The sequence below is a fragment of the Neofelis nebulosa genome, chromosome 5 (genome assembly GCF_028018385.1).
Source record: "Neofelis nebulosa isolate mNeoNeb1 chromosome 5, mNeoNeb1.pri, whole genome shotgun sequence".
In the NCBI taxonomy this organism is placed as follows: Eukaryota; Metazoa; Chordata; class Mammalia; order Carnivora; family Felidae; genus Neofelis; species Neofelis nebulosa.
In genome coordinates this window covers 68,565,118-68,590,412 of record NC_080786.1, presented here as the reverse complement: position 1 = coordinate 68,590,412, position 25,295 = coordinate 68,565,118, and the positions used below count along the sequence as shown (strand labels likewise).

The following is a 25,295-nucleotide window of genomic DNA, read 5'->3' as shown; positions in this document are numbered from 1 at the left end:
TGACACAGCAGATTCTGTGTCTGTCGACCTCACAATTACCAGACAAGGTCCGGGTACAGACAGCAAGGCCTCCATGATGTTCAACCACAAGGTTACCATTCACATGCTACTTGGTATGAATGGCATTTGAATGTCACCCCTTGGAGTTATATAACACATCGTACTAAGATCCATGTACAGAAAAGCATCTTTACCAAGAAAAACAAGTTAGACATAATAATTTTAAGTCTAAAAAAACTTTTTTGGCTTCTCTATATATGTACTTTTCAAAATTTCCTTCAAGAGTGAGTGATGCATTTAGCTTTATTCAATTAAGAAATTTGGTAGGGGGCTGGTGCCAGGTGGAACCAAAGTGAGGTTACTGAGCAGGAGCCAGTAGCTCCAGGAGTAACTGTGGCATGTAACAGACTCATGGTCCCTCTCATTGTGATGAATGTGTTCTGGGGCTTCCTCGGCTTTTTGGTGCCCCGGTTCATCCCTAAGGGTGCCAGTGAGGGAATTATCACCACCATGCTGGTGGCATGTTCAGTGTGCTGCTATCTTTATTTGACTGATTGCCATTCTGGCCCACCCAACCCTCTCTTTGGACCGCAGTGGGAAAATGAGACCATTTGATACCTCAAGTATCATTGACCTTGAGGAGGAAGACCCACTCTCCAGCGCTCAGTCACTGAGGTCGCGAAAAAATTCCTCCAGATGCAGACTCAACTCCAAACACTGACCACCTTCTTTGACTTGCCTATTTTGGCCATCAGCTGCCTTAAACATTCACACCACAATTGAATAACTTATTCTACAATGCAGCATTTTTTTCCTGTCACCTTTTCCACATTTTAACGAATTATGTGCCTACTTAACCTGAACTCTGCTGACTGTGTAAGATGTTTATGCACTCTTCTGAGATAGAAGGTGCTATTCTTCTGAGAAATACAGTGCTCTCTCCTTGGAACCTATGGATTTGAAGATGAGTCCTGCCTGGCCACAACATAGGAATCAGTGAAGTGTTGAAAAACTGTCACAAGACAGGGAGAGTCCAGCAGGGCAGTCAGTAGGAGAGCATGTTCAGAGGGAATGTCTGTCCCAACAGAATTACACCAAAGTATGTTTTCAGGATTACTTTCTTGTTTATGCCATCTACTAGAATAAATTATTTTTCTGCTTTCTGTGGAAAAAAAAGAAATTGGGAGGGGATTAAGTTTTAAGATGGAAATAAAATTTATCTTGAATCCTCTACAACTTGAAACTATTATAATTCATTAAAACCTATATTACTAATACTGAAATACATTTAAATTTTTCTGTGACCATAGGTGATGAACCTTTTGGCAGAGGTGTCATTATACTATGATTATTTAACAACTGAAGAATGCAATGCCACTAGAATTAGATTTTTCTCTCTCTCTTTTTATGTTATTAAGTATATATTGAGTATTTAATTTTATCTTCACTGGATTACCATTGATTTCTAATATTTTATATTTGAGGATTTTTAAAGTTTAATATTTTTACCTACATATGAAGTGCATTTAGTTATGTAAATCATTTAAAAATTATGATCAAGTTAGGAAGAAAAGCTCATTAATTCTTCAAAAACTTACATAGCTTATTCCCTAAATCCAGAAAGACTAAACAATAACCAAACACACACACACACACACACACACACACGCACCAAGAAAACCTGAATCTTTATAGGAAAGCAGTCTTTAGAAGCAAATATACTATGGTTTCATAGTTTTGAGTAAGTGAATAAAATAATTTTTTGACTAAAAAAAGAAAGAGAAAAAAGACAGATCTCGGGAGAACAGTTCTTAAGACTTGCTGACTGCTCTGCTATGAATCAACTTGGAACAGGAGAGTGTTAGCAGTGTTTGAAATACATAAAGCACTCTCTACATGATATATGCTGATTGAGTTAAAGTCTCACCTCACATAATTAATTGGAGAATGATAAAGGTCATTAAATTTCAGGATTGCTGTGTATAGATAACAGACAGAACCATAGAGAGATGGAGCAACAAGAAAATGTGAAACAGGAATATGCCTGGAACAGGGAAAGTCGAACAAATTCTGTATAGAGGTTTTGCCACTAATTTTATAAGTCATCAAGGGGAGCCCAAGACAAATATTACCCCTTCCCACTCTTAAAACCTCCTCTGCATATCTTGTGTCTTGATAGGCATCAACCATCCCATCTTTTCAGCAGAGAACAAATCAATCAACTTTTTCTATGAATAAAGTAAATCTTAGGCAGTAAATCTGGAAGAGAAAATAGACATTCTTTCTGAAATACCAAACATCTGGATTAAATTTAATTTTTTAAAAGAGCACTTTAAAGAAAGATGCAAATGGTTTAGAATAAAACAACCTAAAATTATTGAAATTTACTCAAAGTTTTTTAGCTTATTTATATTTTTCCATTGTTTGGAGTAATGTGAATAGAAACATCTCTATAAGCAGTAAAGCATATGATTGACATTTTTTGTAAGTGCTAAAGACTTTTTTGAGTTCTTACTCTTGGTTATGAGAATTCAGGATTTATATGTGCATTTCATAAATCTCAGTAAGTCTAAAGGATTCTGGACAGAACTCAAATATACCCCCCCCCCCCCGCCCGCAAACAAAAAAAACCAAAAACCAAAAACCAAAAACCAAAAAAAAACCCACTCTGTCTCTCTAGGCACCTTTGTATTTAGGCACTTCACATAAAAGGAAATCAGAGTAGAAGATTAAAAACTACAATTCTGTGATCCAAAAATTAAAAAAATAAATACAAGGAAATAAAAAGTTCCAATTACAGTTTCCTATTAAACCTTTGGAAGTATAGATATGAAAACTACTTGAGAAAATTCTATAACAGCCTTCCAAAATACACTATTAAGACATATTCAGTCCTTTTTAATTGCGGATTTTCAAAATGATTGTTGTCAAAATAACCTGTCATGGTATATTGGAAGCTTCATTTTGGGAAGTAACATTGCTTTCTTGTTCAGCTCTGTGGCCTAGAGCCTAACCCATTCCTGAGTGAATAAATCCATCTCCATTGAAAACACAGGTTTATTTGTCAATAACAGAATGATCACAACAAAATCCACATGACAATTTAAATGCAATAATGAGTAAAGATGAACTAGAGATTTTTCATTCATTTAAATTACGAGAAACTGATGAATGTTGATGTCTCAGTTTGATATTTCTTAAAACTAATCCAGTAAGAATATAAGCATTGTTAGTTTTGACATCTTCAACATTTTGTTGTTATTTTAATTTAACAGAGGTTTGCTAATATATGCTAAGTTCTACTCTGAAAATATGATTGAGTACTCTGGTTTATATTTATAAAATAAAGGAAGTCCTTCATCATGTTGACATAACCAAAATTACTTTTAAAATGACTCTATTTTAAATCTAGTTACCAAATACCAATTTACATCTTTCCACTAAGGAGACCCATTATTTGAGAAAGTTTTTAATCAAGATAAAGACTTCAGTGTATTAATATAGCATATAAAGGACAAAAAAGGACACGGACCTTTTCCAGGATATTTCTTATACGAAAAATTATCAGGATTGCTACAGCTCCCTGTCATTTGGTCAGCTTTTTAAAGAACAGTGTTGATATTTAAACTCTTCTATGGATGCCAAGACTCACTGTTTAAATATTCAGCTGTAAAACTATTGCCTAAAGCTGACAGAGATGCTATTTCTTTTCTTTTGAGTGTATTTGATTTATAAAATTAACTTGAGTTAAAAGTAAAGTGATTTTTTTTTGCCAGGATTCAATAATACAACCAGAAACTTCACCTCAAACTTATGTAATATTTTTTGCACTTATCAATTCTTCTTCAAATAAAATTTTTACATTTTTTGGTTCATGCTATTCATGTAGAAAAGCTTCTTTGAAAATGAACTGAAAAGAGGGAAATATTTTAATGTTATTCCTATTAGAGTGCAAAAAACTTGCTTATCAGTTTCCTGTCCTGATTCTTTACACATTCAGAAAGTCTCTGAGGAGAAGGGCATTTTCAGAAAAACTCTGGGAGAATGACATATGCAGAACTCTGAGATAACTACATTTCCCTTAATACCAGTCTGCCAAGGAGTAAACTTAAATTAATACACTAACAGAAACAAATAAGTAATGTTGGCTAATGATTATGATATTAAATCAAGGCTTCTATAAAGATCACATTCACTCATATTAGAATATCATCTTGCAGTATGTAAATTCACAGAATTTAATAAGTGGACACTGAAATTATTTCAGCCACTGCCCCTATAAGTTCTGTTTCCTTTGATTCAGACATAAGTAATACTCAAACTTTTCTTCCTTGATTTTCTTTATTTCTTTCTGAACTTAGAATGGCATAGCCTTTTCATTCATTAGTTTGTCTTTTCTAAGAACTCAGTGTCACTTTTGCTTTGGTGATCTGGCCGCCATTTTGGTTTCCCAGTTCTGGTACAGCTTTCATCACATACCCCTTATAACTTTGGGCAAGTTACTTGAACTCTCTATCCCTCAATTTCCTTTAGTATAAAATAGAGATAATTAAAGTACATACACATAAGATTTTTGTGAGAATTAAGAAGCCAAGAGCATAAATCACTTAGAATAATATTCAACACATAGTAAGCTCAAGCCACCATTATCCTTAGCACAGTCTCTCAATGTTATTTTCCTCACAAAGCCTACAAAATTTCACACTGCCCTCTCTTTTTGAATATTTACTGCATGTTTATGAAGTAGCATATAATCTATTACTTAATTATGAATTAATTTTCCATATTTGAATCTTGTTACATCAAGGCAATTGCAAATCTTTGAAAATAGTTCATCTTCTTTTACTTGGTGTTTGCATTCTATAATGTTTGAGCATACAATATCCTTGATAACTTATAATAATATAATAATATTTATACTATAACTATTAATGATATTTATTATCATAAGAAAGATAGCTAGCATTTATTAAACTTTTACTACTGCCAGGCACTTTAGTACTTTACTTGCATTGCCTTTTTAAAATTCTCACAACAAGGGTCGCCTGGGTGGCTCAGTTGGTTGAGCGTCCAACTTCGGCTCAGGTCATGATCTCGCGGTTCGTGGGTTTGAGCCCTGCATTGGGCTCTGTGCTGACAGCCCAGAGCCTGGAGCCTGCTTCGGATTCAGTGTCTCCCTCTCTCTCTGTCCCTCCCGTGCTCATGTTCTGTCTCTCTCTCAATAATAAATAAACATTGAAACAAACAAAAAGAAAGTAAATAAAATTCTCACAACAATACTCTGAGGTGGATTCTGTTTTCACACCCATTTTACCAACAAGAGAGCTGAGGTTTGGAAAGGTGGAGTCATTTGCCCAAGGTCACATAATTACCAGTAAGTGTGATAATTGCAGTACCTATATGGGTTGTCACGGCCATCAGCATAAGTCAAGTCACTTCTGATCCACTTTTATAGTCCTAATGGTCCAGGAATTTCCTGTTCTTGAATTGTATAAAGTCCTCACTCTTATTTCTGTAATCCTCTCCAGTCAGTTCTACATAGCACTGCAAGTTCAATTTTTTATAGCTTTAAGTTAGTGATCAGTGATATTTTAAAGCCTTCTCCTTGTCAAATCTCTACAGGATTTTTTCTGTTCAATGAAGGAGTGTAAAGGGATTAGAGTCTGGCAACATCCTATCAGTGTTTACCTACATTGGCTCTTTAAAATTTGTAACTACTTTCCATATTTGTATAACAATTGCTTCATTAATATGGAACTCTTTCAGGTTTTATTTTTCAGCTTCCTAACAACAATTTGTCACAGAACAAAATAGTCAATCTCATTGAATATTAGATTTGGATGTGATTTTAGAGACTATAGTCTAGTATCCTTAGTCAATGAGGAAACCAGAGCCTAAACAAGGGTTTTTCCCATGTATCTTAGTTAGGGTAACAGCAAGCTACTGTAATAGAAGTCCAAAAGTACGGGGACTATAAAAAAAAGTACTTTTTCCCTCTCTTTTCTCTGCAGTCTTTGTGAGAAAGGCCTAGATCATCAGAGAAACCCTTTTCCACTTTGCCAGAAAGCCAGGTTTCTTTCAGCTTTGCTCCAGTTTTTCCTGCAGTATTTTCTTCTTGTCCATGACAGAAGATGAGACACTGCCTCAAATATATCTACAATGAGGAAGGGGAACAAGAGTATATTATAAAAGTATCTTCCATCTAAAGGCCCAGATCCCAAGGGGTACATGACACACTCACTCATATCCTATTCTTGAGCTTTATTACACAGTCACATCTAAGTTCAGGTGAGACTACGGAATGTATTCTAGGTGGACAGCTATGTACCTACAGACAATTTGAGCACTATGGAAACAGGGTAACTGAGCTTTGATGAATACCTGAAGTCCCAGAGGGCCACACAGACAATAGAGATGGAAGATCTATACCACCAAAATAGTGATTTACACCACAGTATGTTGTATAAACCTGTGATGCTAATGTTTTACAGTGCATTGGTTCAGTATTATTCTTTTCCTGCTTATGTTATACATAGTTGCTACTTTGGCACTATTTGTTTCCTACTAAAGTTTTTGAGAATAAAAGCACTGTTTCCATCAAAACTGTTCTATATCTTAAGGACAGCAGACTTTTTAGGGAATCATGCTGTGACTGATTTTCTTTTCGTAATAAAGATACACATACAAAGAGCTATGCTTAATCTATACCCAGAGCTTTTTGGAGATGAGGAGAACAACAAAAGAGTTCAACAGTTTATATCAATCAGCAACATGCAAGTCTTTGAGTCATAGACTACAGGAAGAGTCATCCTTATATGTGTGGGTTGCATAAATAATTTCATTGGTGGGGCGCGTGGGTGGCTCAGTCAGTTAAGCGTCCAACTTCGGCTCAGGTCATGATCTCAGAATTCATGAGTTCAAGCCCCGCATCGGGCTCTGTGCTGACAGCTTGCTCAGAGCCTGGAGCCTGCTTCGGATTCTGTGTCTCTCCATCTCTCGACCTCTCCCCTGCTCATGCTCTGTGTCTCTCTGTCTCTCAATAATAAATAAACGTTAATGTTTTAAAAAAAAAATTCTAAAATAAAAAAATAAAAAAATAGTAATTTCATTGGACCCCATGATGAGATAAATTATTCACATTTGGATGGAGAATATTTTGAATCAAATTCAGGAGGCTGTCTGTCTTATCTCTATATTTTTTTATAGCAGTGATTCTTTATAATGCCTTGATTTCGTGATAAAACCTAGTCAGAATTAAACTTAAGGAGTTCAAAACCAAATAATTATTTGAATTGCGCTCCAATAACTAATTGGCTTAAAACTGACTGCACAACACTATACATGGTTACAGCAGGGCAGAGGATAAGATGTGGTTAGATCCATTTGGCCCACTCCTTCATATGTATTTGTTAGTTTATCAAGATATTTTTGTACATAACTCAGGTGGGAGTCTCCAGAATTTGTCATTTGACCCACAAACCCTACTTAAACTCTCTAAACTTTACTTATCCAAACTAACTGATTTGTTACAGTGTTCAGTACCCATGTGGAATGTAAATAAAACGGGAATGTAGACAAAATGTCTTTCAAGGTCAGGGAATTACATATAACTCTGGTGTATCATTAAAACAAACAATAGTAATGATATTGTCATATAATGACTCTATATTACCCATATTGTTAATAAATTCCTTAAGTTAGGAGAGTTGAGATTATGAATTCTAACTGAATATCTGCCCAATGAATTTCTGCTCTTACAGATGCATTCACATATGATGCATTTGTTCACCAGTGGATAATTGTTTATTGCCAGTTCTGGAATTTGAGTGATGTGAATTCTAATCCAAGCTTACTCACTTGTAAGATATGTGGGTTGCTTAGTTCAGTTACATTCTCTGATTTATGCTATAGAAGAGGAAAGTGATACTTAAAAGCTTTTAAGAGGTGGCAGAAATTGTTTTAAGAAGATAAAAAGGTCACTAACAGAACTACAGATATGTGGTATGCGTCCAACAAATGGTAGCCATTTCCGCTCCATCCCTGATCCCATATTTTCCTGGGCAAAGACTGAGTCTTACTTATTTCCATATCTCAACAACTTCTAGTGAAATGCCTTATACACTAGAAAGATATTAGTTGAATTAACCTGAACTGAAATAGAAGATGAAAGAAGATATCAGCATAATTCAAGAGAAAACATTTCCCTTGGTTTATATTACCTGAATATCTCAGGTGAAAAATCTACTTTATTTTTTTTTCTGGTCTGAAATATCAGATAATGACCTAAATTCTCCAACTTAGTTTGTGTGCAAAGACTTCTTCTAAGATGAATATTTATGGTTTTTCTTAGGAACTAAAATGATTTGGCAGCTGTTCAATTCACTAGATGTGCTATTAAAACAGCATAACTGATTCAGCAATTTCATTCAGGTGCAGGTTTGCCTAATGTTGGAGACCTCCTGCAATAATGTGGAAAAATAAATAGGAAATTCAGAGGTTACACCAGTTACATAGTCATTAGGAATAGGCTCCATAGTGACTTGAAGTGATTTTCTTAATTGTAATTTCTCCCTTTTTCCTTATACTTGAGTTTTAAATTATAACTGACTACCTTCTTCAAGTTTTCATGACAGGCCTCATGCAGACCTTTAAGTATACATAAAGAAGAAAACAGATGTTAAATCTCTTCCTCACCTAAAATACGAGTAAGGACAACACACAATTAGCACAAGAAAAAAGTCAGCTGTATTTATCAAAAACTGTTTTCCTCACACTTTTTTTTGGTAAATTTTTATTTCTATCTTGAAAAAAAAAACATTTTAACCCATTAAAGCAGTGTTCACCTTAGAATTTACATATTGTATTACCTGACAGTCTTTCAAAATGTAATACTATAAGTACATACTTCATCAATGTAGATGGTAAATATGCTCTCATTACTTATATTTCTAATGCTTAAGAGTCCACTGTAATTGATTGTAAGAATTTCAGTATCTCTCTTCACTCACTCCTCCCATATCGATGCTCACACCACCCAAAGGTGAGGGTAGAGTCCCATTTCTAAAAGCCAGCCAGAAAGTCTTCTACTTGAGTCATTTCTCATGACCATATAGGACTACAGAAACACGGAACTGCTCTGGTCCCATAGTCTTTTATATAATCTACAACAAACCTCTCTAGTGATCTGTATCAATGCTTCAACTCAAAGGTTCCCCAACCTGGGGATTGCCTTCCCAATTCTCTTAGATTATGATCTGTTTTTCACTGTTCCCCAAAGAAAACAATAAGAGGTAGGTTGAGCTCTAAAGAACTAAACCACTCCCAACAAATGGTTAGGGTAACACATTAGCCTGAATCACTAGTTTAGACTCTCCTCTCCCCGTGGATTGTTATTGTTTTATTGATTTATTTTTAATGTTTTATTTATTTTTGAGAGACACAGAGAGAAAGAGCATGAGTGGGGCAAGGGCAGAGAGACAGGGAGACACAGAATCTGAAGCAGGCTCCAGGCTTTGCGCTGTCAGCACAGAACCCGACACAGGGCTTGAACCCATGAACCATGAGATCATGACATGAGCTGAAGTTGGATGTTTAACCAACTGAGCCACCCAGATGCCCCTCCTTGTGGATTATTTTTAAGTGTACTGGTCAGGCTAGTTACTGTAATGAGTTTCTACCTTGAAACTCAGGAATCAGGGATTGGGAAGTTTAGCTAAATTGATCCAATCCCTCTTTAGATTTGTATTCCAGAGTTTTCATTAAGTGATAGCATCTTTTGAATAAAAATAAATGTTATATATTTTATCCTGTTATTAAATACATTGTTTCAAAAATTTTATGTATTCAAATAATTCAAATAATAAGTATTCTTAAGTCTTTGAATAGATATGAACTAAAATTTTAACATACTAAAGAATTGGATGATGTCAACACTGGTAGACAATTGAATTATAGACTATGTTTCTGTTATTGAACTATGGTAGCATCATGGGAGCTATAAATAGAAATATTGCCATTTTGAGGGTGCCTGGGTGACTCAGTCAGTTAACTGTGTCCAACTGTTGATCTTGGCTAAGGTCATGATCTCACAGTTTGTGAGTTCAAGCCCTATCTCTTGCTTGGGATTCTGTCTCTCCCTCTCTCTGCCCCTACCTCACTCTCTCCCTTTTTTCTTTCTCAAAATAAATAAATAAACTTTAAAAAAGGAAATATTGCCATTTCTTATCACAATTAGTGGAGAATATCCTCTCCTGTTCCTTTGAGAATGTGTTGGACTTAGTGACTCAACTCTAAGAAATCTAATATGGCAGAAGTAAACATGTATGACTTCTGAGACTAAGTCATAAAAATCACTATGGCTTCCTCCTCGACCTCCTCTCTTAGTTTGCTCTTCTGGGAAAATCTAAGAGACATGTCATAAGGATATTCAATCAGGCATATGGAGACAGCCTCATAGTGAAGAACTGATGCTTCCTGCCAGCAGTCAGCAAAGAAGTAAAACCTATTCCAATAGCCACGAGTGGGCCATTCTGGAAGTAGCTGATTCAGCCTCAGTTGGGTCTGCAGATGACTGTAGCTCAGATGACATCTTGACTAAAATTTCATAAGAGACCTGTAACTAAGAACCAACTAGCTAAACCACTCACAAATTTTTTAACCACATAAACTGTGAGATAACAAATGTTTATTGTTTTAAACCATGCTAACTGTGGTAAATCCCACTAAATTCATGGGAAACTTTTCATGCAGTAATAGATAACTAACATCACCTTCAGATGGTAATTCCTTGCACTGATTTCTACCATTCTTTAACTACTTATCCTAAATTTTGATAAATATATCAGCTGATCAATTGCTGTTCCAAAGTTTTTTTTTTTTTTTTCAGAATTATTTTCTATACTCTGCATGGTAGAAAATCTCTAACAGGTGATTTAGCTTGATTATACATATTGCAGCATATTGTTTGCTTGTCCCCAAACTTCCCTTCAGTGCTGATAAACTAGATAGAGTTCTATAATTTGTTATAGACTTTTGGCATCAGAATAAACTTTAAGGGCAATCTACTATAGCCTATCAATTAACCAACTAATGCCAAAACTAAAACATCCATTCAAACAGTCATCTCTGTTTGAACTCACAATATCCAAGGAGCAGGCTTATTTCTGTAGACAGCTCTCACATTTAGAAAATCTTCTTTTATATTAGGTTTTCTTTAAAAATTTTTAGTAGTTGGGGCACCTGGGTGGCTCAGTCGGTTAAGCGGCCGACTTCGGCTCAGGTCATGATCTTGCGGTCCGTGCGTTCGAGCCCCGCGTCGGGCTCTGTGCTGACAGCTCAGAGCCTGGAGCCTGTTTCGGATTCTGTGTCTCCCTCTCTCTGGCCTTCCCCCATTCATGCTCTGTCTCTCTCTGTCTCAAAAATAAATAAACGTTAAAAAAATTTAAAAAAATTTAGTATAGTTGACACATGTTGAATTAGTTTCAGGTGTACATCACAGTGATTCAATATCTCCATATGGTATGCTATACTCACCACAAGTGTAGCCACCATCTGCCACCATGCACCACTATTACAATACCATTGGCTGGTTTTGACACTTTCAACCTCATGTACATTTTGAGGTCAGTCCTACAGAATTTCACTTCAGAAAACAACTCTTCCCTTTAAAACCCAAGGATGAAAATCTATTTTAACATCTAACACCTATTTCTGGAACATCTACAGAGTTCAATAAATATGAGTTATTAATTTTACCGTAGAAAACTGAAAAGAAATACAAATCATCCTCAAACACAACAGGGAGACTGAAAGAATAGAGGAAAAAAGAAAGCAATTAAATAAACCACAAAAGATAGCAAAAAAAAAAAAAAACAAGGAGAAAAATAAGCTGATGGGACTCAGTAGCTCAGGAAAGGGATGGAAAACAAAATAGTCATCTCAGAAGCAACAAAAACTACACAGAATACAAATGATAGTCAAAGCAATAAAGAATCAGCCTGAGGAAACCATCCTAGTATTAAGAGACAAAGAATGCCAATACAAAAAAATTACCCAATGATAAATAAGAAAGACAGGTAAATGAATTCTAACACATACATAATTGTTTCTGAAAAAGAAAAAAGAAAAAATGAAACAATAAAATACATATACTCAAAATGAAATAGAAGAAAAGTTTCCTGAAATAAAAACTTTAATTTGAAGGGCAAAAAAATACACATAGTAATCAAATATAAGACACACCATGGTGAAATTGAACTGAACTTCAGGAATGAAGAAGCCTGTAAGTAATCTAATGAGCAACAGGGAAGGAGGGAAGGCAAGAAACATAATTATTGAACCATTGTGTAAGAAGTTTTAAGGCAAAAAGGAAAAACACTCAAGAAATTTATACCCATCTAACTTCCTTTGACTAAAAGGCAACAATCAAACATTATCAAGTATGCCAGAATTGGGGGGAATATAGCATTTAAGAGTCTATCAAAGTAAATTTTAAAAAACGGACTACCTCCTTGGTTGGCCTTTGAAGTGGATTGGAGGCTGGGAAGAACTTGGCCTGTATGGTGGCAGTAACAAGGAAAAGGACTTCTGGTTATAGAGGGCACCAAGCAGAGAAGAAAGATACAACATGGAAAGGGGAAGACTAGATTGGACCCAGTGGTGTTAAATTGTAATTGGATGTGTAGGTGTAAGTTTTCTTTTTACTTACTTCATTTCGTGAATTTTTCTGTGACAAATTATATATATGAAAACTCCAACTGGAACAATTAAGCCATCTATGTTGGGCTTCATTAATTTCTTTCCAACATTTACTTTCTGTTTTTTAGTGTACAGACAAGTAAGCAAAAGGGATGCTAACAATTCTACTTTTGATGGCCACACACATTGCGAGTACAAATTGATCAAGCAAGGAAACTTTCGGTTAGTCACTCCCGAAATAGGAGTGTTTTCAGGGGATGTAGTAACACTATCCAATGGCAAATTTTTCAAGTCAAATCCATATAGGAAGTCATATTTTCCACTTAACTGGGTGGAATATAACCTTCTCTTTCTTTTAAAGTAGCAGATCATATAGCTTTAGGCAGAAAGTACAAATACAAGACCATAGAGGGCCTCTTCATGTTGAGAAAACATGTACATGTTCAATTCTTAGAACTTCCTGGTAGTTTAAAAAATAAAGACATAATAAAAAAGGTATATAAAACTCATGGAATATTTTAAATGTTTGCATTTAATATAATCATGCATTTAATACATACACACACACAAAAAAAAACAAGTACAATAGAATGTTGTTATCCACTAGATTCTTAGAAGGTTTGTATTAAATATAAAATTAAATATCTAAACTGTGAGACCTGGGCTAACTGGCTCTCTCACAAAACTCAGAAAACACAGAGGTGCGAACTTATAGAATTAAGTTTGATTCTCAGTCAAAAATTTGCATTATTGGAAGATGCTAACCTTTGTAAAAATCAATTAACTTTTTAGGCCAAAGTAATTTGGTTGTTAAAGGAGAAAGATCTGCAACTGAAAATAAGACCCTTTGAAACCACCAATGCCGATCTGGTGGAACAGAAAAATTACAGTTTGTGTAGTAGAGGATCAATCAAACCTGAAGAAGAATCCAAATTAGACCAGGAACAGAGACATCAGCTAAGTGTTGTCAATAGTTCCCGGTTGAGGCAAAACTGGATATTGGTATCAGAACCCAAAAAAGAAGATCCATTTCTCATCATATATTGTTATGCTAAGTTTAAACATTATGTAACTAAATGTTATGTAACATGAATTCAATCTCTACCTTTTTAATGTGTGTTTATTTTCTTAACTTCCCAAGTAAACTTCTTCCAAATATTGTAGAATATGGAAAGATCTCAACTGAATAAAGAGTAGCTCAAGAATCTGATATTTAAAACACATTTTCTGAATTATCCATCAGCTCCAAATAATAGACCTTATTGATTCACTCAGTAAGCACTTTTTCAGAATCTTCAAGGTCCAAGAAATTTGCCAATTACTGTAATTGCAGAAATGTACAAGGCACACATTGCCCTCAAATGATCCTAAATAGTGCTTCTTGTCTTGGGATAGAAACATAAACCACATGTTATGGAAGCATAGAGGATAGCACTTAACTTAAACTAGCATCATTATAGGAGTCTTCTTAGGGAAGATGACATTTAAAATGAATGTTAAACTATGAGAAGGGGGTCTCATGGGGGCATGCATGAAGATGTTGAGGAATTAGAGTGTGACACACTTTGAAACCTGAATATTTTAAAATCTTAACAACTTGGAAGGATAAGAAGAAGTCAATTCATGGAGGATCTTGAATATCAGCTAAGGATTCTTTCTGCATGTCATGTACTGAAGAAAAACTTCAATATGTTTTGGAAGCATTATTTGTTAGCACCTTTTGAAGGAAAGCACAGTGAGAATCTTCATGCACTTAGCACAGGCAAAGCTCAGACACAACCTGGAAGAATTTACCAAATCAGTATGACAAATATTTGGGGTCCATCTATTTCAGTTTTATCCCTAGATATGGAAAATGATCTCTTAGTGTCAACTATGGCTTCTGGCATCTCTATTTCTGGTTTCCCACAAATCTCCTTGTGACCTCAGACCTCTAAAGTCTTTGCTGCACAGTTTTTCTGACACCAGTGTGCTTTCCCCACCAGAAGGTTTAGAGAATTTCTTTCCTTGTTTTTCTGAAATTTCAAAAGGACTTTTCTTAGGTTATGGTATGTTTCATGTATGGCTATACCCTGAGCTCCAAGAAAAGCTTGGCATTTGGAGGGCCCATGCATTTTGAACGATAGAAATTCTCTACACAGAGACCAGGAGTTTTTCTTTCAGTAAATTCTTGATTATTGCTAAATCTCAATTTTCTTTAAATTCTTGACACTTTTTTAGAACTTGTTAGACTTTCTGAATTTACTCTCTGTGCCACTGAATTTTTACTTTTCATACCTTCAGTTTCTTTTTATTTATTTATTTATTTATTTATTTATTTATTTATTTTAAGATTAACTTTACCCCCAGTGTGGGGTTTGAGCTCACAACCTCCAGAACAAGAGTTGCATGTTCTACTAACTGAACCAGCCAGGGTCTCCATTTTTTTTCTTTTCTTTTCAATTTGTAGTCTGGAGATTGTCTCAATTTGATCTTCCAAGGCATTATTTTTGACTTTTCAATTCATCAGTATTTTTACTTCTAAAAGCATTCTTTCTGACAACATGAATTTAAATATTTTATTTTATTTTCAATGTCCCTTCATGTACATCTTCATCCTCTCCTGTAGTTACTCTTTTGGTCATTACAATCCTTCTCATTTGTTCTGTAGGTTTTCCTCAAAGAGCAAATTTTGCCCATTTATTTCTTAGCAAGAAAGGCCTAGGATTTTAAAATTGAGAGCTGCAGTAAATTTTCTCCTCTCCTCTATGGGTAAGTTTTCCCCACCACCATGTCTTCCTTAAACAGGAGGTCTGACTTGGAGCTCTGCTTCCAAGGGAGGATTATGCCTTAACTCTGAACTTGACTTTGAGTAAAGGAGCAGGCCAGCTGGCTGGGCCACACTCCCTGGAGGCCACACTCCATACCCATCTCTTCTCAAAAGCTTAGACAGTGGTCTTCTGGCTTTTGCTTAAACCTAAACAATAGGCTAATCAATAGTCGAAATGGACTGGAAGTTGTTCCAGAACTTAACAAAATTGGGCCTTGAAAGACTAGTTTTTATCTTCTATACTCTTCAATATTCTGATGATAGCATTAGCCTTGAAATCTTAGCTATCTGTCTGCAAAAATTTAATGTTCACTTTCTTAAAATTTAAGAAAATGTCTGATTCATTTTCTCACTGCCCATCTTTTATAAACAGAGTGAAACAATAGCATGATTTCAGTGCATATAAATAGAAATCATTTCTGCTATCTTCTTCAAGGAGAGGAGGAAAATTGTCTCTTTTCTATCTCTGCACACACTTGATGTTTGTTTTTACTCATATTTATGCATACATTGTATATTTTGAATTTTTATTTTCTTTTTAAACAGTGTATGTTCACTTTAAAAATGTATGCTAACTTAGAACATTTTCTTAGATTTAAGAATTCACAGTTTAAGTAAATTAGACATACATCCAACAAATTTTTCAAAAAGATTAGTAGATGCATTGAAGAATAAAATATTAGCAACTGGTTCATTTAACAAGCTTTTTTGAAACTCTCATGATTTATTACTATGGTCCATATTTGAGATTAGTATGAGAGATTTAAACTAAAATTATAATGGAATTCCTTAATCACACCAGTTCTATATCTGATGCCAATAATAATAAAACTTTTTAAATATCAATCTTTCTCTCAAGACATTGTTAAAGGTTCCATTCATTTCTTTTATCCTCAGTAGGAAAACTGAGGATTTTTCTCCTTAAGAACTTAGGGATTCTTCCTTTCACTTGGAAGTCATTTGACGGGCCTCTTTTCAACTACTTTTATTTTCTTTGCATCAGTAACAAAATCATTATTATTCTCATCACCAAGCTCTAGTTCATTATCTGATAAAAACAAATATTCCTCACACTCAATTTTGTATATTTGATTTTTCTTATTTAAATTTAAATATGCCTATTTCTCAATAGGCATATTCTCTCCACTTGCTAAAAATGAAAATTCATCTTTTCCATAAGAGAATGATCATTCATCTCATTCGTCTATCTTGATTACCATTTCCCCCTTCATCACGGATACCTAAGATACTTATTTGTCTGTTACTTTTATTATTGTAATTAGTTACTATGCATCCTAAGTGTTTCTGGCATTTTCTGATATTTAACATACACGTAGCACAAGAAAACAATGAACCAATGTATAAATAAACTTCAGCCCTAAGAAAGAGTTCTGGACTTGACAAGGATAATTGGATTATCCCCTTCTATTTAAATGAGACCAAAAGCATACCAAAGATAGAACATTTACTTAAGCTTTATCCATTCACCACAGTATAATATAACAATTTGTCCAACATGTAAGAGATTTTATGAACAATGAACTTTCTTTAACAAACCAAAATAGCATTAAGATCTAACATGAGAACTGGGGCAGGGGGAGAGAAGAGACGGGAGTAAGGTAGTAGTTTCATAAGTATCTGAAATGTCAGCTTTGAAAATAAGCATTAAACCAGACAAATTGATTCCAACAATAACTTCCCTTCTAGCCTCGGCTGATGTGCTTGCAATCTGGTTTGTTGGTTGCTGGAACCAACTAAAAGATGCAGTTAGCCACCCCAGAAGAGATATTCAATGATGTTGTAAAGAACAAGTGAAATTGCTGTGTTTAACTATAGAACAGTGCTTCCAGTGACCCTCTGGGAAAAAGTCAGTCATGTGCTCTGGACAGTAGAACGATAAGCATGAAAAAATATTTTTATAATTCCAAGCATAAGATTCCAGGAATATAAGGGCAGAGGGTTGAAAAACTTTTTTGAAGATGCAATTTTAACTATAAAATCAGGAAGAGGAAAAATTGGAGAGCTATCAAACACACACACATTTGAGTCATTGAAGCTATCTAATAAAGAATTTTTTAATAAAGCAGTATCATAAGGTTTTCTCCAAATATACTTCTTAAAATTATAAAGAAAGTGTATTTTTGTATATAGTCAGTGTAGAGTCAATCAAAGACAGTTCCTTCTACTGAATAAATTATTTTTACTATAATATAGATAGGAATGTATGAGACAAAATGTTTGTTGAGAAAAATATATTTATAAGAAGCTATGCAGACATAAGTACAAATATATTTATTATGTTATATGCATTTTACTACTTTAAAAGTAAATACTATCTTATCTCATAATTACTGATTTGATATGTTCATACAAGAGGATGCTGTTCACACTGTTGTCATCAGTAGTTTATCAAGTTATTTATCAAAATGTCTCAATGATGGAATCATGCAGCACTCTCCTACTTAACTTTAGTAACTAGTTTTTAAGATTCTGATTCTGGGAGTGCCTGGGTGGCTCAGTCGATTAAGCGTCCAACTTTGGTTCAGGTCATGACCTCGTGGTTCACGGGTTCAGGCCCCGAGTTGGGCTCTGTGCTGACAGCTCAGAGCCTGGAGCCTGCTTCAGATTGTCTCCCTCTCTCTCTGCTCCTCCCCCATCATTCTCTCTCTCTCTCACAAAAATAAATAAAAATTAAAAAATTATTTTAAAAGATTCCAATTTTGGAATCTAGAAATATAGTTATCAATTTATCTCCCAATATGCTTATGAATAACATGGGTAAAGGTAGATGGAATGAGTGTGACATTAGGTATATTTGTAATTGCCAGACTCCTGTGTTCAAGTATTGCTAAACAATGGACAGATGGCTAACTGGAAAGTGACTTTTACCACTCACTGTATAATCTTCCCTCAGTTTCGACCTGTTCAACACATATTTTTGATGTGACTAAAGACCTTGATACCAAGTATTTCAAATGTCACAAAGCTGAGAAAGAGTTTATATTTTGGATGACAATACTAGATTCCAAATGAATCAAAAGTTGTAATATTAAAAATATCAAAAATTTAGCAAAAAATCCAATAAAGCTAGACAATTTTAAAATATATTTAAAATATCACAATAAAAATAATAATTTATATTTGAAAAATACATTAAGATCCAAAGAGAAAAATATGACTCAAAGTTTGTAAGAAGAAAAAATAGTTATTGATTTTGGTTGACTGCAGGTTGAAGGTAAGATACATTATCTCTACAAATACATTTTTTTATTTTGGTGACAAATTTTCTTTCTTTATTGAAGGCACAACAAATCTATAAACCAAGCATTAGGCCTTAAGTTGGCATAGTATAACATATAAACTTGTTGAATCACTAAATATCTGTACTATTATATTAAATACTAGGATTCAAAATTCTAAATGGATATTGATAGATTGAAGGCATTACCAGAGAATGGCAAATAATATTAAGTAATCAACTTATTTACTCAACTAAAAATTTCTAAGTCCCTATTATATACTTCTTCAATCTGATGGTAAGCAAGGCAAGTATAGGTGGGGGCAAATATTAGATAGTCACTTAATTAAGTTTACTACGGAAGCTGGCAAAAGAAATTAAGTATATTTTGTAATGTATTTAGAAAGTCCTAGATTGATTTAATCTAGGAGATCATCTGGCATCTGCAATCTGCTAAAGGGTTTACCTGGGAATACATACTAAGTCAATCTGCATAAGATAAAAACCCTTCACCATTTTAGTTGTATGGTTTTTTAGTGATAAGTATGTTGTTGGTTCAAATTATAGCAGTGTCTACATGCACAGAAGCCAGTGGTTTGACATTACACATTACAAAATGTGTCATCCAAAGTGGAACCTCCCTTCACAGAAAATAAGAAGGACATAAAAGGAAATGTGGAATGGTAAGATGAAAACTGGAAGTGGTATCAGGAAAACACAAACAAGCTCTCTCTTCAGGGATCCAGGATATTTGTAGAATGAACCATTTGGGGGAAGGGATTCATGAAGAAGGTGTTCATTGGTAACTTATAACAATCTTCCAATAAACTGGCACAGGCTTCACTCATTATGTTTGATAAATAACAGCACATGTTTTATCATATCAGGAGTTATTCAATATGTAATCACTAGATTTACTTTTTTTACTCTTTTTCCCAAGCTTATTAAGCTACTTTCTATAACCATTTTTGAATGTTGTGTATTGGGTTATGCCATTTAATATTTTCCCCAAATGTTTAGGCTGGGTGCAATATAAACTTCAGTGAGATACAGTTAAAATAATATAATTTTAGTTAAAATGTCGTTAGTTTTAGTTAAGATAATATAATTTTAGTTAAAATAATATAATCTATAGATCTATGTAAACAGCTATCAACCATGTAAAGATGTGCCATTTCACTATTTGCTGAAAGAGATTAATGTCAGCTCTGTTTATGCAAAAGACCCTGCACTCTTCCCTCAGAATATCTTTATATGTTACCATATGAAGTATGATTAACATGAGGGTATTGCTGATAATCCTTATCCTAAATATTAGTAAACTTAAAAACTTACCTAAATATAGATTTTTAAAATCTGTACCTAAATAATATTTTCCTCCTCCATTTTATCACCCATTACACTGTGCGGAGCAATGCCCTGTAGAACACCCAGCATAGGAATGCAGCCATAGGCTCTCTGGGATTTTTTTGTTAGGAATATCCATGATTTTATGAGAACCACTGTTATATCCTATCCTTTACAGAAAACCACAAAAAAAGTTGATTAGCTACCACATTATGCTGAATTGTGAATATAATTTGATATGCTTTGAGCATATTGCAATAGCATTATCAAACATTTTTTTCCATTCTCAAAATCAGAGAAAACTAGTGCTTCCCGAGAGTAAGTTTGTTTCTGTCTTACGAACACTTGTTATTTCCCTGTTTGTCTTAGCAACATATAAGCAAAGGCACAAATTTGTGGTCAGATTCTAGCAAGTATGTTAAGCTTATGAAAAGTTTTCTTTGTGCAATTCAGCTTGCCCTTGGCTTACCTATGTTCCATCGCTTACTCAGATCCCTTATTTATTTAGCTTATCTTTTGGTACTGATTTCACCCGATATGAATATGGCTATAGCAAGCTTCATTTTGTTTGTTTCATCTTTTATGTTTTTTCCATTCATGTCTTTTATATATTTTTTTTCTTATGAATTAGGTATCACACTCGTAAATGTGACGGAACAATCTTTTAAATCCTTTCTGACAATTTTCATTACTATTGCGAGTCTTAATATCTTTATATTTATTGTGATTTCTATTATATATGGATTTACTCCTATCATCAAATTTTAGGCTTCCTATTTGTTTAACTTTCTGTGTCTTTTTTCTACTTGCTTTCTTTTATTGATTGATTCTATAGAAGTATAATTGACGTAGAATATTTTATTAGCTTCAGATGTACATCATAGTAATTTGATATTTTTATATGTTACAAAACGATCCCCATGATACATCCTGTTACCATTGTCACCATGCAAAGTTTTTACAGTATCATTGACTATATTCCCTGTGTTGTACATTACATATCTATGACATCTATTTTATGACTGCAATTTTGTATGCCTTAATCTCCTATTTTTCCCATCCTACCCCCACCCCTCACCCTTCTGGTTACCAATGGTTTTCTGTTTCTGTGAGTCTTTCTGTATTGTTTTATTTGTTTGGTTTTTTTAGATTCTACATATAAGAGATATCATGTGGTATCTATCTTTCTTTGTCTGACTTACTTCACTTGGCATAAAACCCTCCAGGTCCATCTACTTACTTTATTTTATATTGAGGTTTTATTTGCTTGACCTGTTTGGAAGTTGAATGTCAATATACTTCTTTCTCTCCATTTTGGCTTTCCCTTCCTTTAGACTACTCTAGTTCATCCTTTTACTGACACTATAGCCCTTTTAGTCACAGTTTGGAAGGACATCTCCTGTTCATGGTTTATCTTCGTAATGAACATACATTTTTTTTCTCTTACTCCTTACAAACTTGCATATCCATCAAAACTGAATATGAAGATCACCCAATTTCCAAGGCCTATAGGAATATACAAAGCTATATACAGAGGAAGCTGATTTCTTCACTTTATAGCTGCAGAGGATTCATTTCTGATTATTTAGGAAAAGTTTTGTTATATTTTTAAATTCAGGCTTGTCGGTGATTTTCAGTGGTAAAAAGTATATCAAGTTTGCCATACTTCTAGGAAAAGAATCACTTAGGAGAATTTAAGATAAAAAAATAATTGTCAGTGCAGACCCAAGAGGGTAACGTTACAATGATTTGTGTCAAGTATACATTCTTCCGTACTCCCATTTCTAGAGTTCCTGGAGTGAATATTTTTACTTTAAAACTTTTTAGTACACATTTGATGGGATTAGTACACATTCTAATTAACAACTTCAAAATCTTTTTTCTTCCATAAAAGAAATGTGCCTTTTAAAGCTGTAAGATTTTCATGACTATTTTTCATCCTGAATTCCTTTTCTATCTTAGACACTCCCTGCTTATTTTATATGAAAAATACCTGATCTGAGCCTTGCAAGTGGTCTTTAAAAATTCAGTTAGCTTTTTAAATTTATTTCATGCATTTATAGCATCAAAGAGCCACAATACTGCAAATTAATTTTGATGATGGTCTTCTCTACAGCTGTTAGTTCTAGGAAGGTATAAAAAGTCAATTTCAACTCAATTTGATTTTTGCATGTTCCAGAGAATATGTAATTCTTAAATTAAAAAAATAATACATATCTTGTTCATACTTTAAGTGAAGACAAGTAAGTGAAATGGGTTTAGGACTATTTACAAATGTTTTGTTGTGATTTAACAACGTAAACATAATATTTCCATTTAGCATTTTACAATAGAGAAAATTATAAAATTTATGAATGGCAATGACATAATGGCATACATTGCCTGTTAATATTTTATAAAAATTTGATTGCAAGCACTTACATAATTGTAGAAACTATAGGAACAAAAGAGACCAAATAGCATCTACCATCACATGGGGTTGCATTCTGCAAATAAAACTGTTTACAACCATTTGTGAATTCCTCTGTTTGAGAGATAGAATAGGGGAATCTCATGCACAATATCGTAGGGGGGGAAAACATGTCAAGTGTTTTAAAAAGATATTAGGATGATTGAATATGGACCTAACATCTAAAAACAATACAATGCTATGATAATCATTATAGGAAATACCCAAGTTCCTTGGGTTACATAACCTGAATTTCAAGAAATGCATGTGTTGATTTCTGTCAGAGTCCTGAGCAACAGTAATCTTATCTCTATAGGGACAAAAAAATGTTTCCTAAGGCAGTCAGAGAACAAGTGTTCATTGTTCTGCTTGCTCCCAGGACATTTTAATAATTTTTAAGAACTGGAACAGGAGAAAAAGGGAGTCTGTAAGGCCATTTCAACCGTATAGTATGTATCAAAGTCCACTGGATCTGAACCAGACAGGTCTCACTCCAAAATCTTTGACATTAGACCAACACAAATATTTGCCTTGGGGGGAGTACAAGGGTACACTAAGGAATGGGAAGAACAAAATTTGGGAGGAGTGATGAAATATATCAGTGGTTTTTATTTTACTACCTCTCACACCTCAGTTTGGGGCAGCAAGTCCTGAGAATATGGTGGGTGGAGAACCAGGAATGCTTACACTATTGAGAGCAATGAGCTAACAGCTAGTATAAGACTTCATGGGATTTCTCCAATTTTCTTGAAAAAGGAGAGTTCACCTAAGAAATAGAAAAACCAGATTACTATTAACAGAAAGGAATTTACATGACTATTGTGTATATATATATGTGTGTGTGTATGTGTGTGTGTATATATATATGTGTGTGTATATATATGTGTGTATATATATATATATATTATATATGTGTGTGTGTGTATATACACACACACACAAATATAAAAATATTTTTTGCATTTTCAGTAGACACCCATAGAATGACTTAATAAAATCCAATTTATACAATATGTGACTTGCTTTGTTTAAACTGTAACTTGAATTTATCCATGCCTTCCTTCCCCACCTGCCCTCCTGTCCAATTATCCTGTGTAACACAGAGTTGGTTTTAGTCAACTAGTATGCCTTAGAAAGTATTTTAAAGATATGTGTTTGTCTACATACATATCCATACCTAATTCATCGCACATTAATGGTACTTTCCATGATTCCTTTAGCTCCTACTCAATAAAAGAGTGGTAAGTAGATGTACAAAACAAAAATGAAAAAAAAAAAAAGAAAAGCAAGACACTGATATAGAAATAAGCTAGATAAGTGAGTAAGAAAAGGAAATCATAGCCATGTTGATAGTCAGGGAGTAACTCAACTATATGAAAGCAAAGATATCTGTGAGATAAGAAGTGACTAGAATCTAAATTTTTTTAAATGTTTATTTGTTTCTGAGAGAAAGAAAAGGCAGAGCATGAGTGAGGGAGGGGCAGAGAGAGAGGGAGACACAGAATCTGAAGCAGGCTCCAGACTCTGAGCTGTCAGTACAGAGACCAACGTAGGGCTCTAACCTATGAACTGTGAGATCATGACCTGAGCCAAAGTTGGATGCTTAGCCAGCTGAACCACCCAGGCACTGCAGGAGTGACTTGAAACTAAAAGCAAACATACAATAATTTTTTTTTTAATATCAAGCTATTTTGAAATTACTTGCATTGCTTCCTTTCTTGCTTAGGGCAAATAACAAAGATTATTATATAATTAAACTTGTATTTGATAGAAAATCTCTTTATTTGTAGATAAAAAAAAAGTGTGACATCATTACTAGTATCTTATCTGACTGAGTTTGCTCTAATATAATTAAGCAGATTAGGTTTTGATTTTGTTTTGTTTGTTGTTTTTTTTTTAGAAGCATAATACTCATGGCTTTGTATGACATTCTCTAGGACCCTGATTAAAAATAGCATGTATATGTTTAAAAAATATGCTTAAGGAGCACATTGCCAGAAGTTGAAACAATAATTAGGTTTGCAACCATGCCCATAGCTGTATTGCTACTGCTAAGAACATGCCCACTACTGGAGAAACTTGCCCAATTCTTTCTCTTGGCATATGGGTAGTCATTGTTGAAATTAGTATCTCTCATTAAATAAAAGGATGGGTGTTTATGACATCTAGTTAATTATGAAAAAAAAATTTCACCTTTCTTCTTTAATCTGGTCTGCTTTTATACATTCAGTAAAACACCTGGTCAAATGTTCTTTCATGCCTGACTCTGATAATCATGCATCTCTCTGATGAAATCTGATGACCTGGAATAGGCCCTGTTCTCCCCGAGTCTCCTCCCCATTGCCTAAAGACTCTACAACAAACCTCCTTTCATACTTGTGTTCAATTCTATTCTATAAGGTTCTGGTTCTTCAACCATGCCTCACTTGTTTTAATGCATTAAGGTTTCACACAAAATTTTGTTATGAATTTAAAAAGAAACAACTATAGTGCTGCTAAAAATTAAATAGCTTGAGAAACATTTCAAAATAAATGCATTCAAGATTTCTATTGAAATGTAAATGTTAGGTGGGAAGGTCAGAATATCCTATTGAATACTACTTATGAACTCCTTATCAGGAATAATTGGATCACATTGAATCAAGGCCTGACACAGTCAGTTTTGATGTCACGGAAGGAAAGTTGCAAAGGGTTTGATTCAATCCATTTTCTGGAGGGTGGCTCTTGGCTAGGATTCACAAACAACCAGGAGATAA

General features: G+C 34.1%; 1 protein-coding gene across 1 annotated transcript; it reads left to right on the top strand.

Moving 5' to 3' along the window:
* Window positions 1-401: 401 nt before the first annotated feature.
* On the top strand, window positions 402-615 carry LOC131511378 (V-type proton ATPase subunit e 1-like). The gene has a single exon (XM_058729084.1). It carries the CDS (start codon window positions 412-414, stop codon window positions 613-615), a length of 204 nt encoding a protein of 67 aa, XP_058585067.1. The 5' UTR covers window positions 402-411.
* Window positions 616-25,295: the final 24,680 nt, after the last annotated feature.

Bases quoted from the DNA above. Each gene is read 5' to 3' on its own strand.
- LOC131511378 (XM_058729084.1), top strand. From the start codon at position 412: ATGGTCCCTCTCATTGTGATGAATGTGTTCTGGGGCTTCCTCGGCTTT.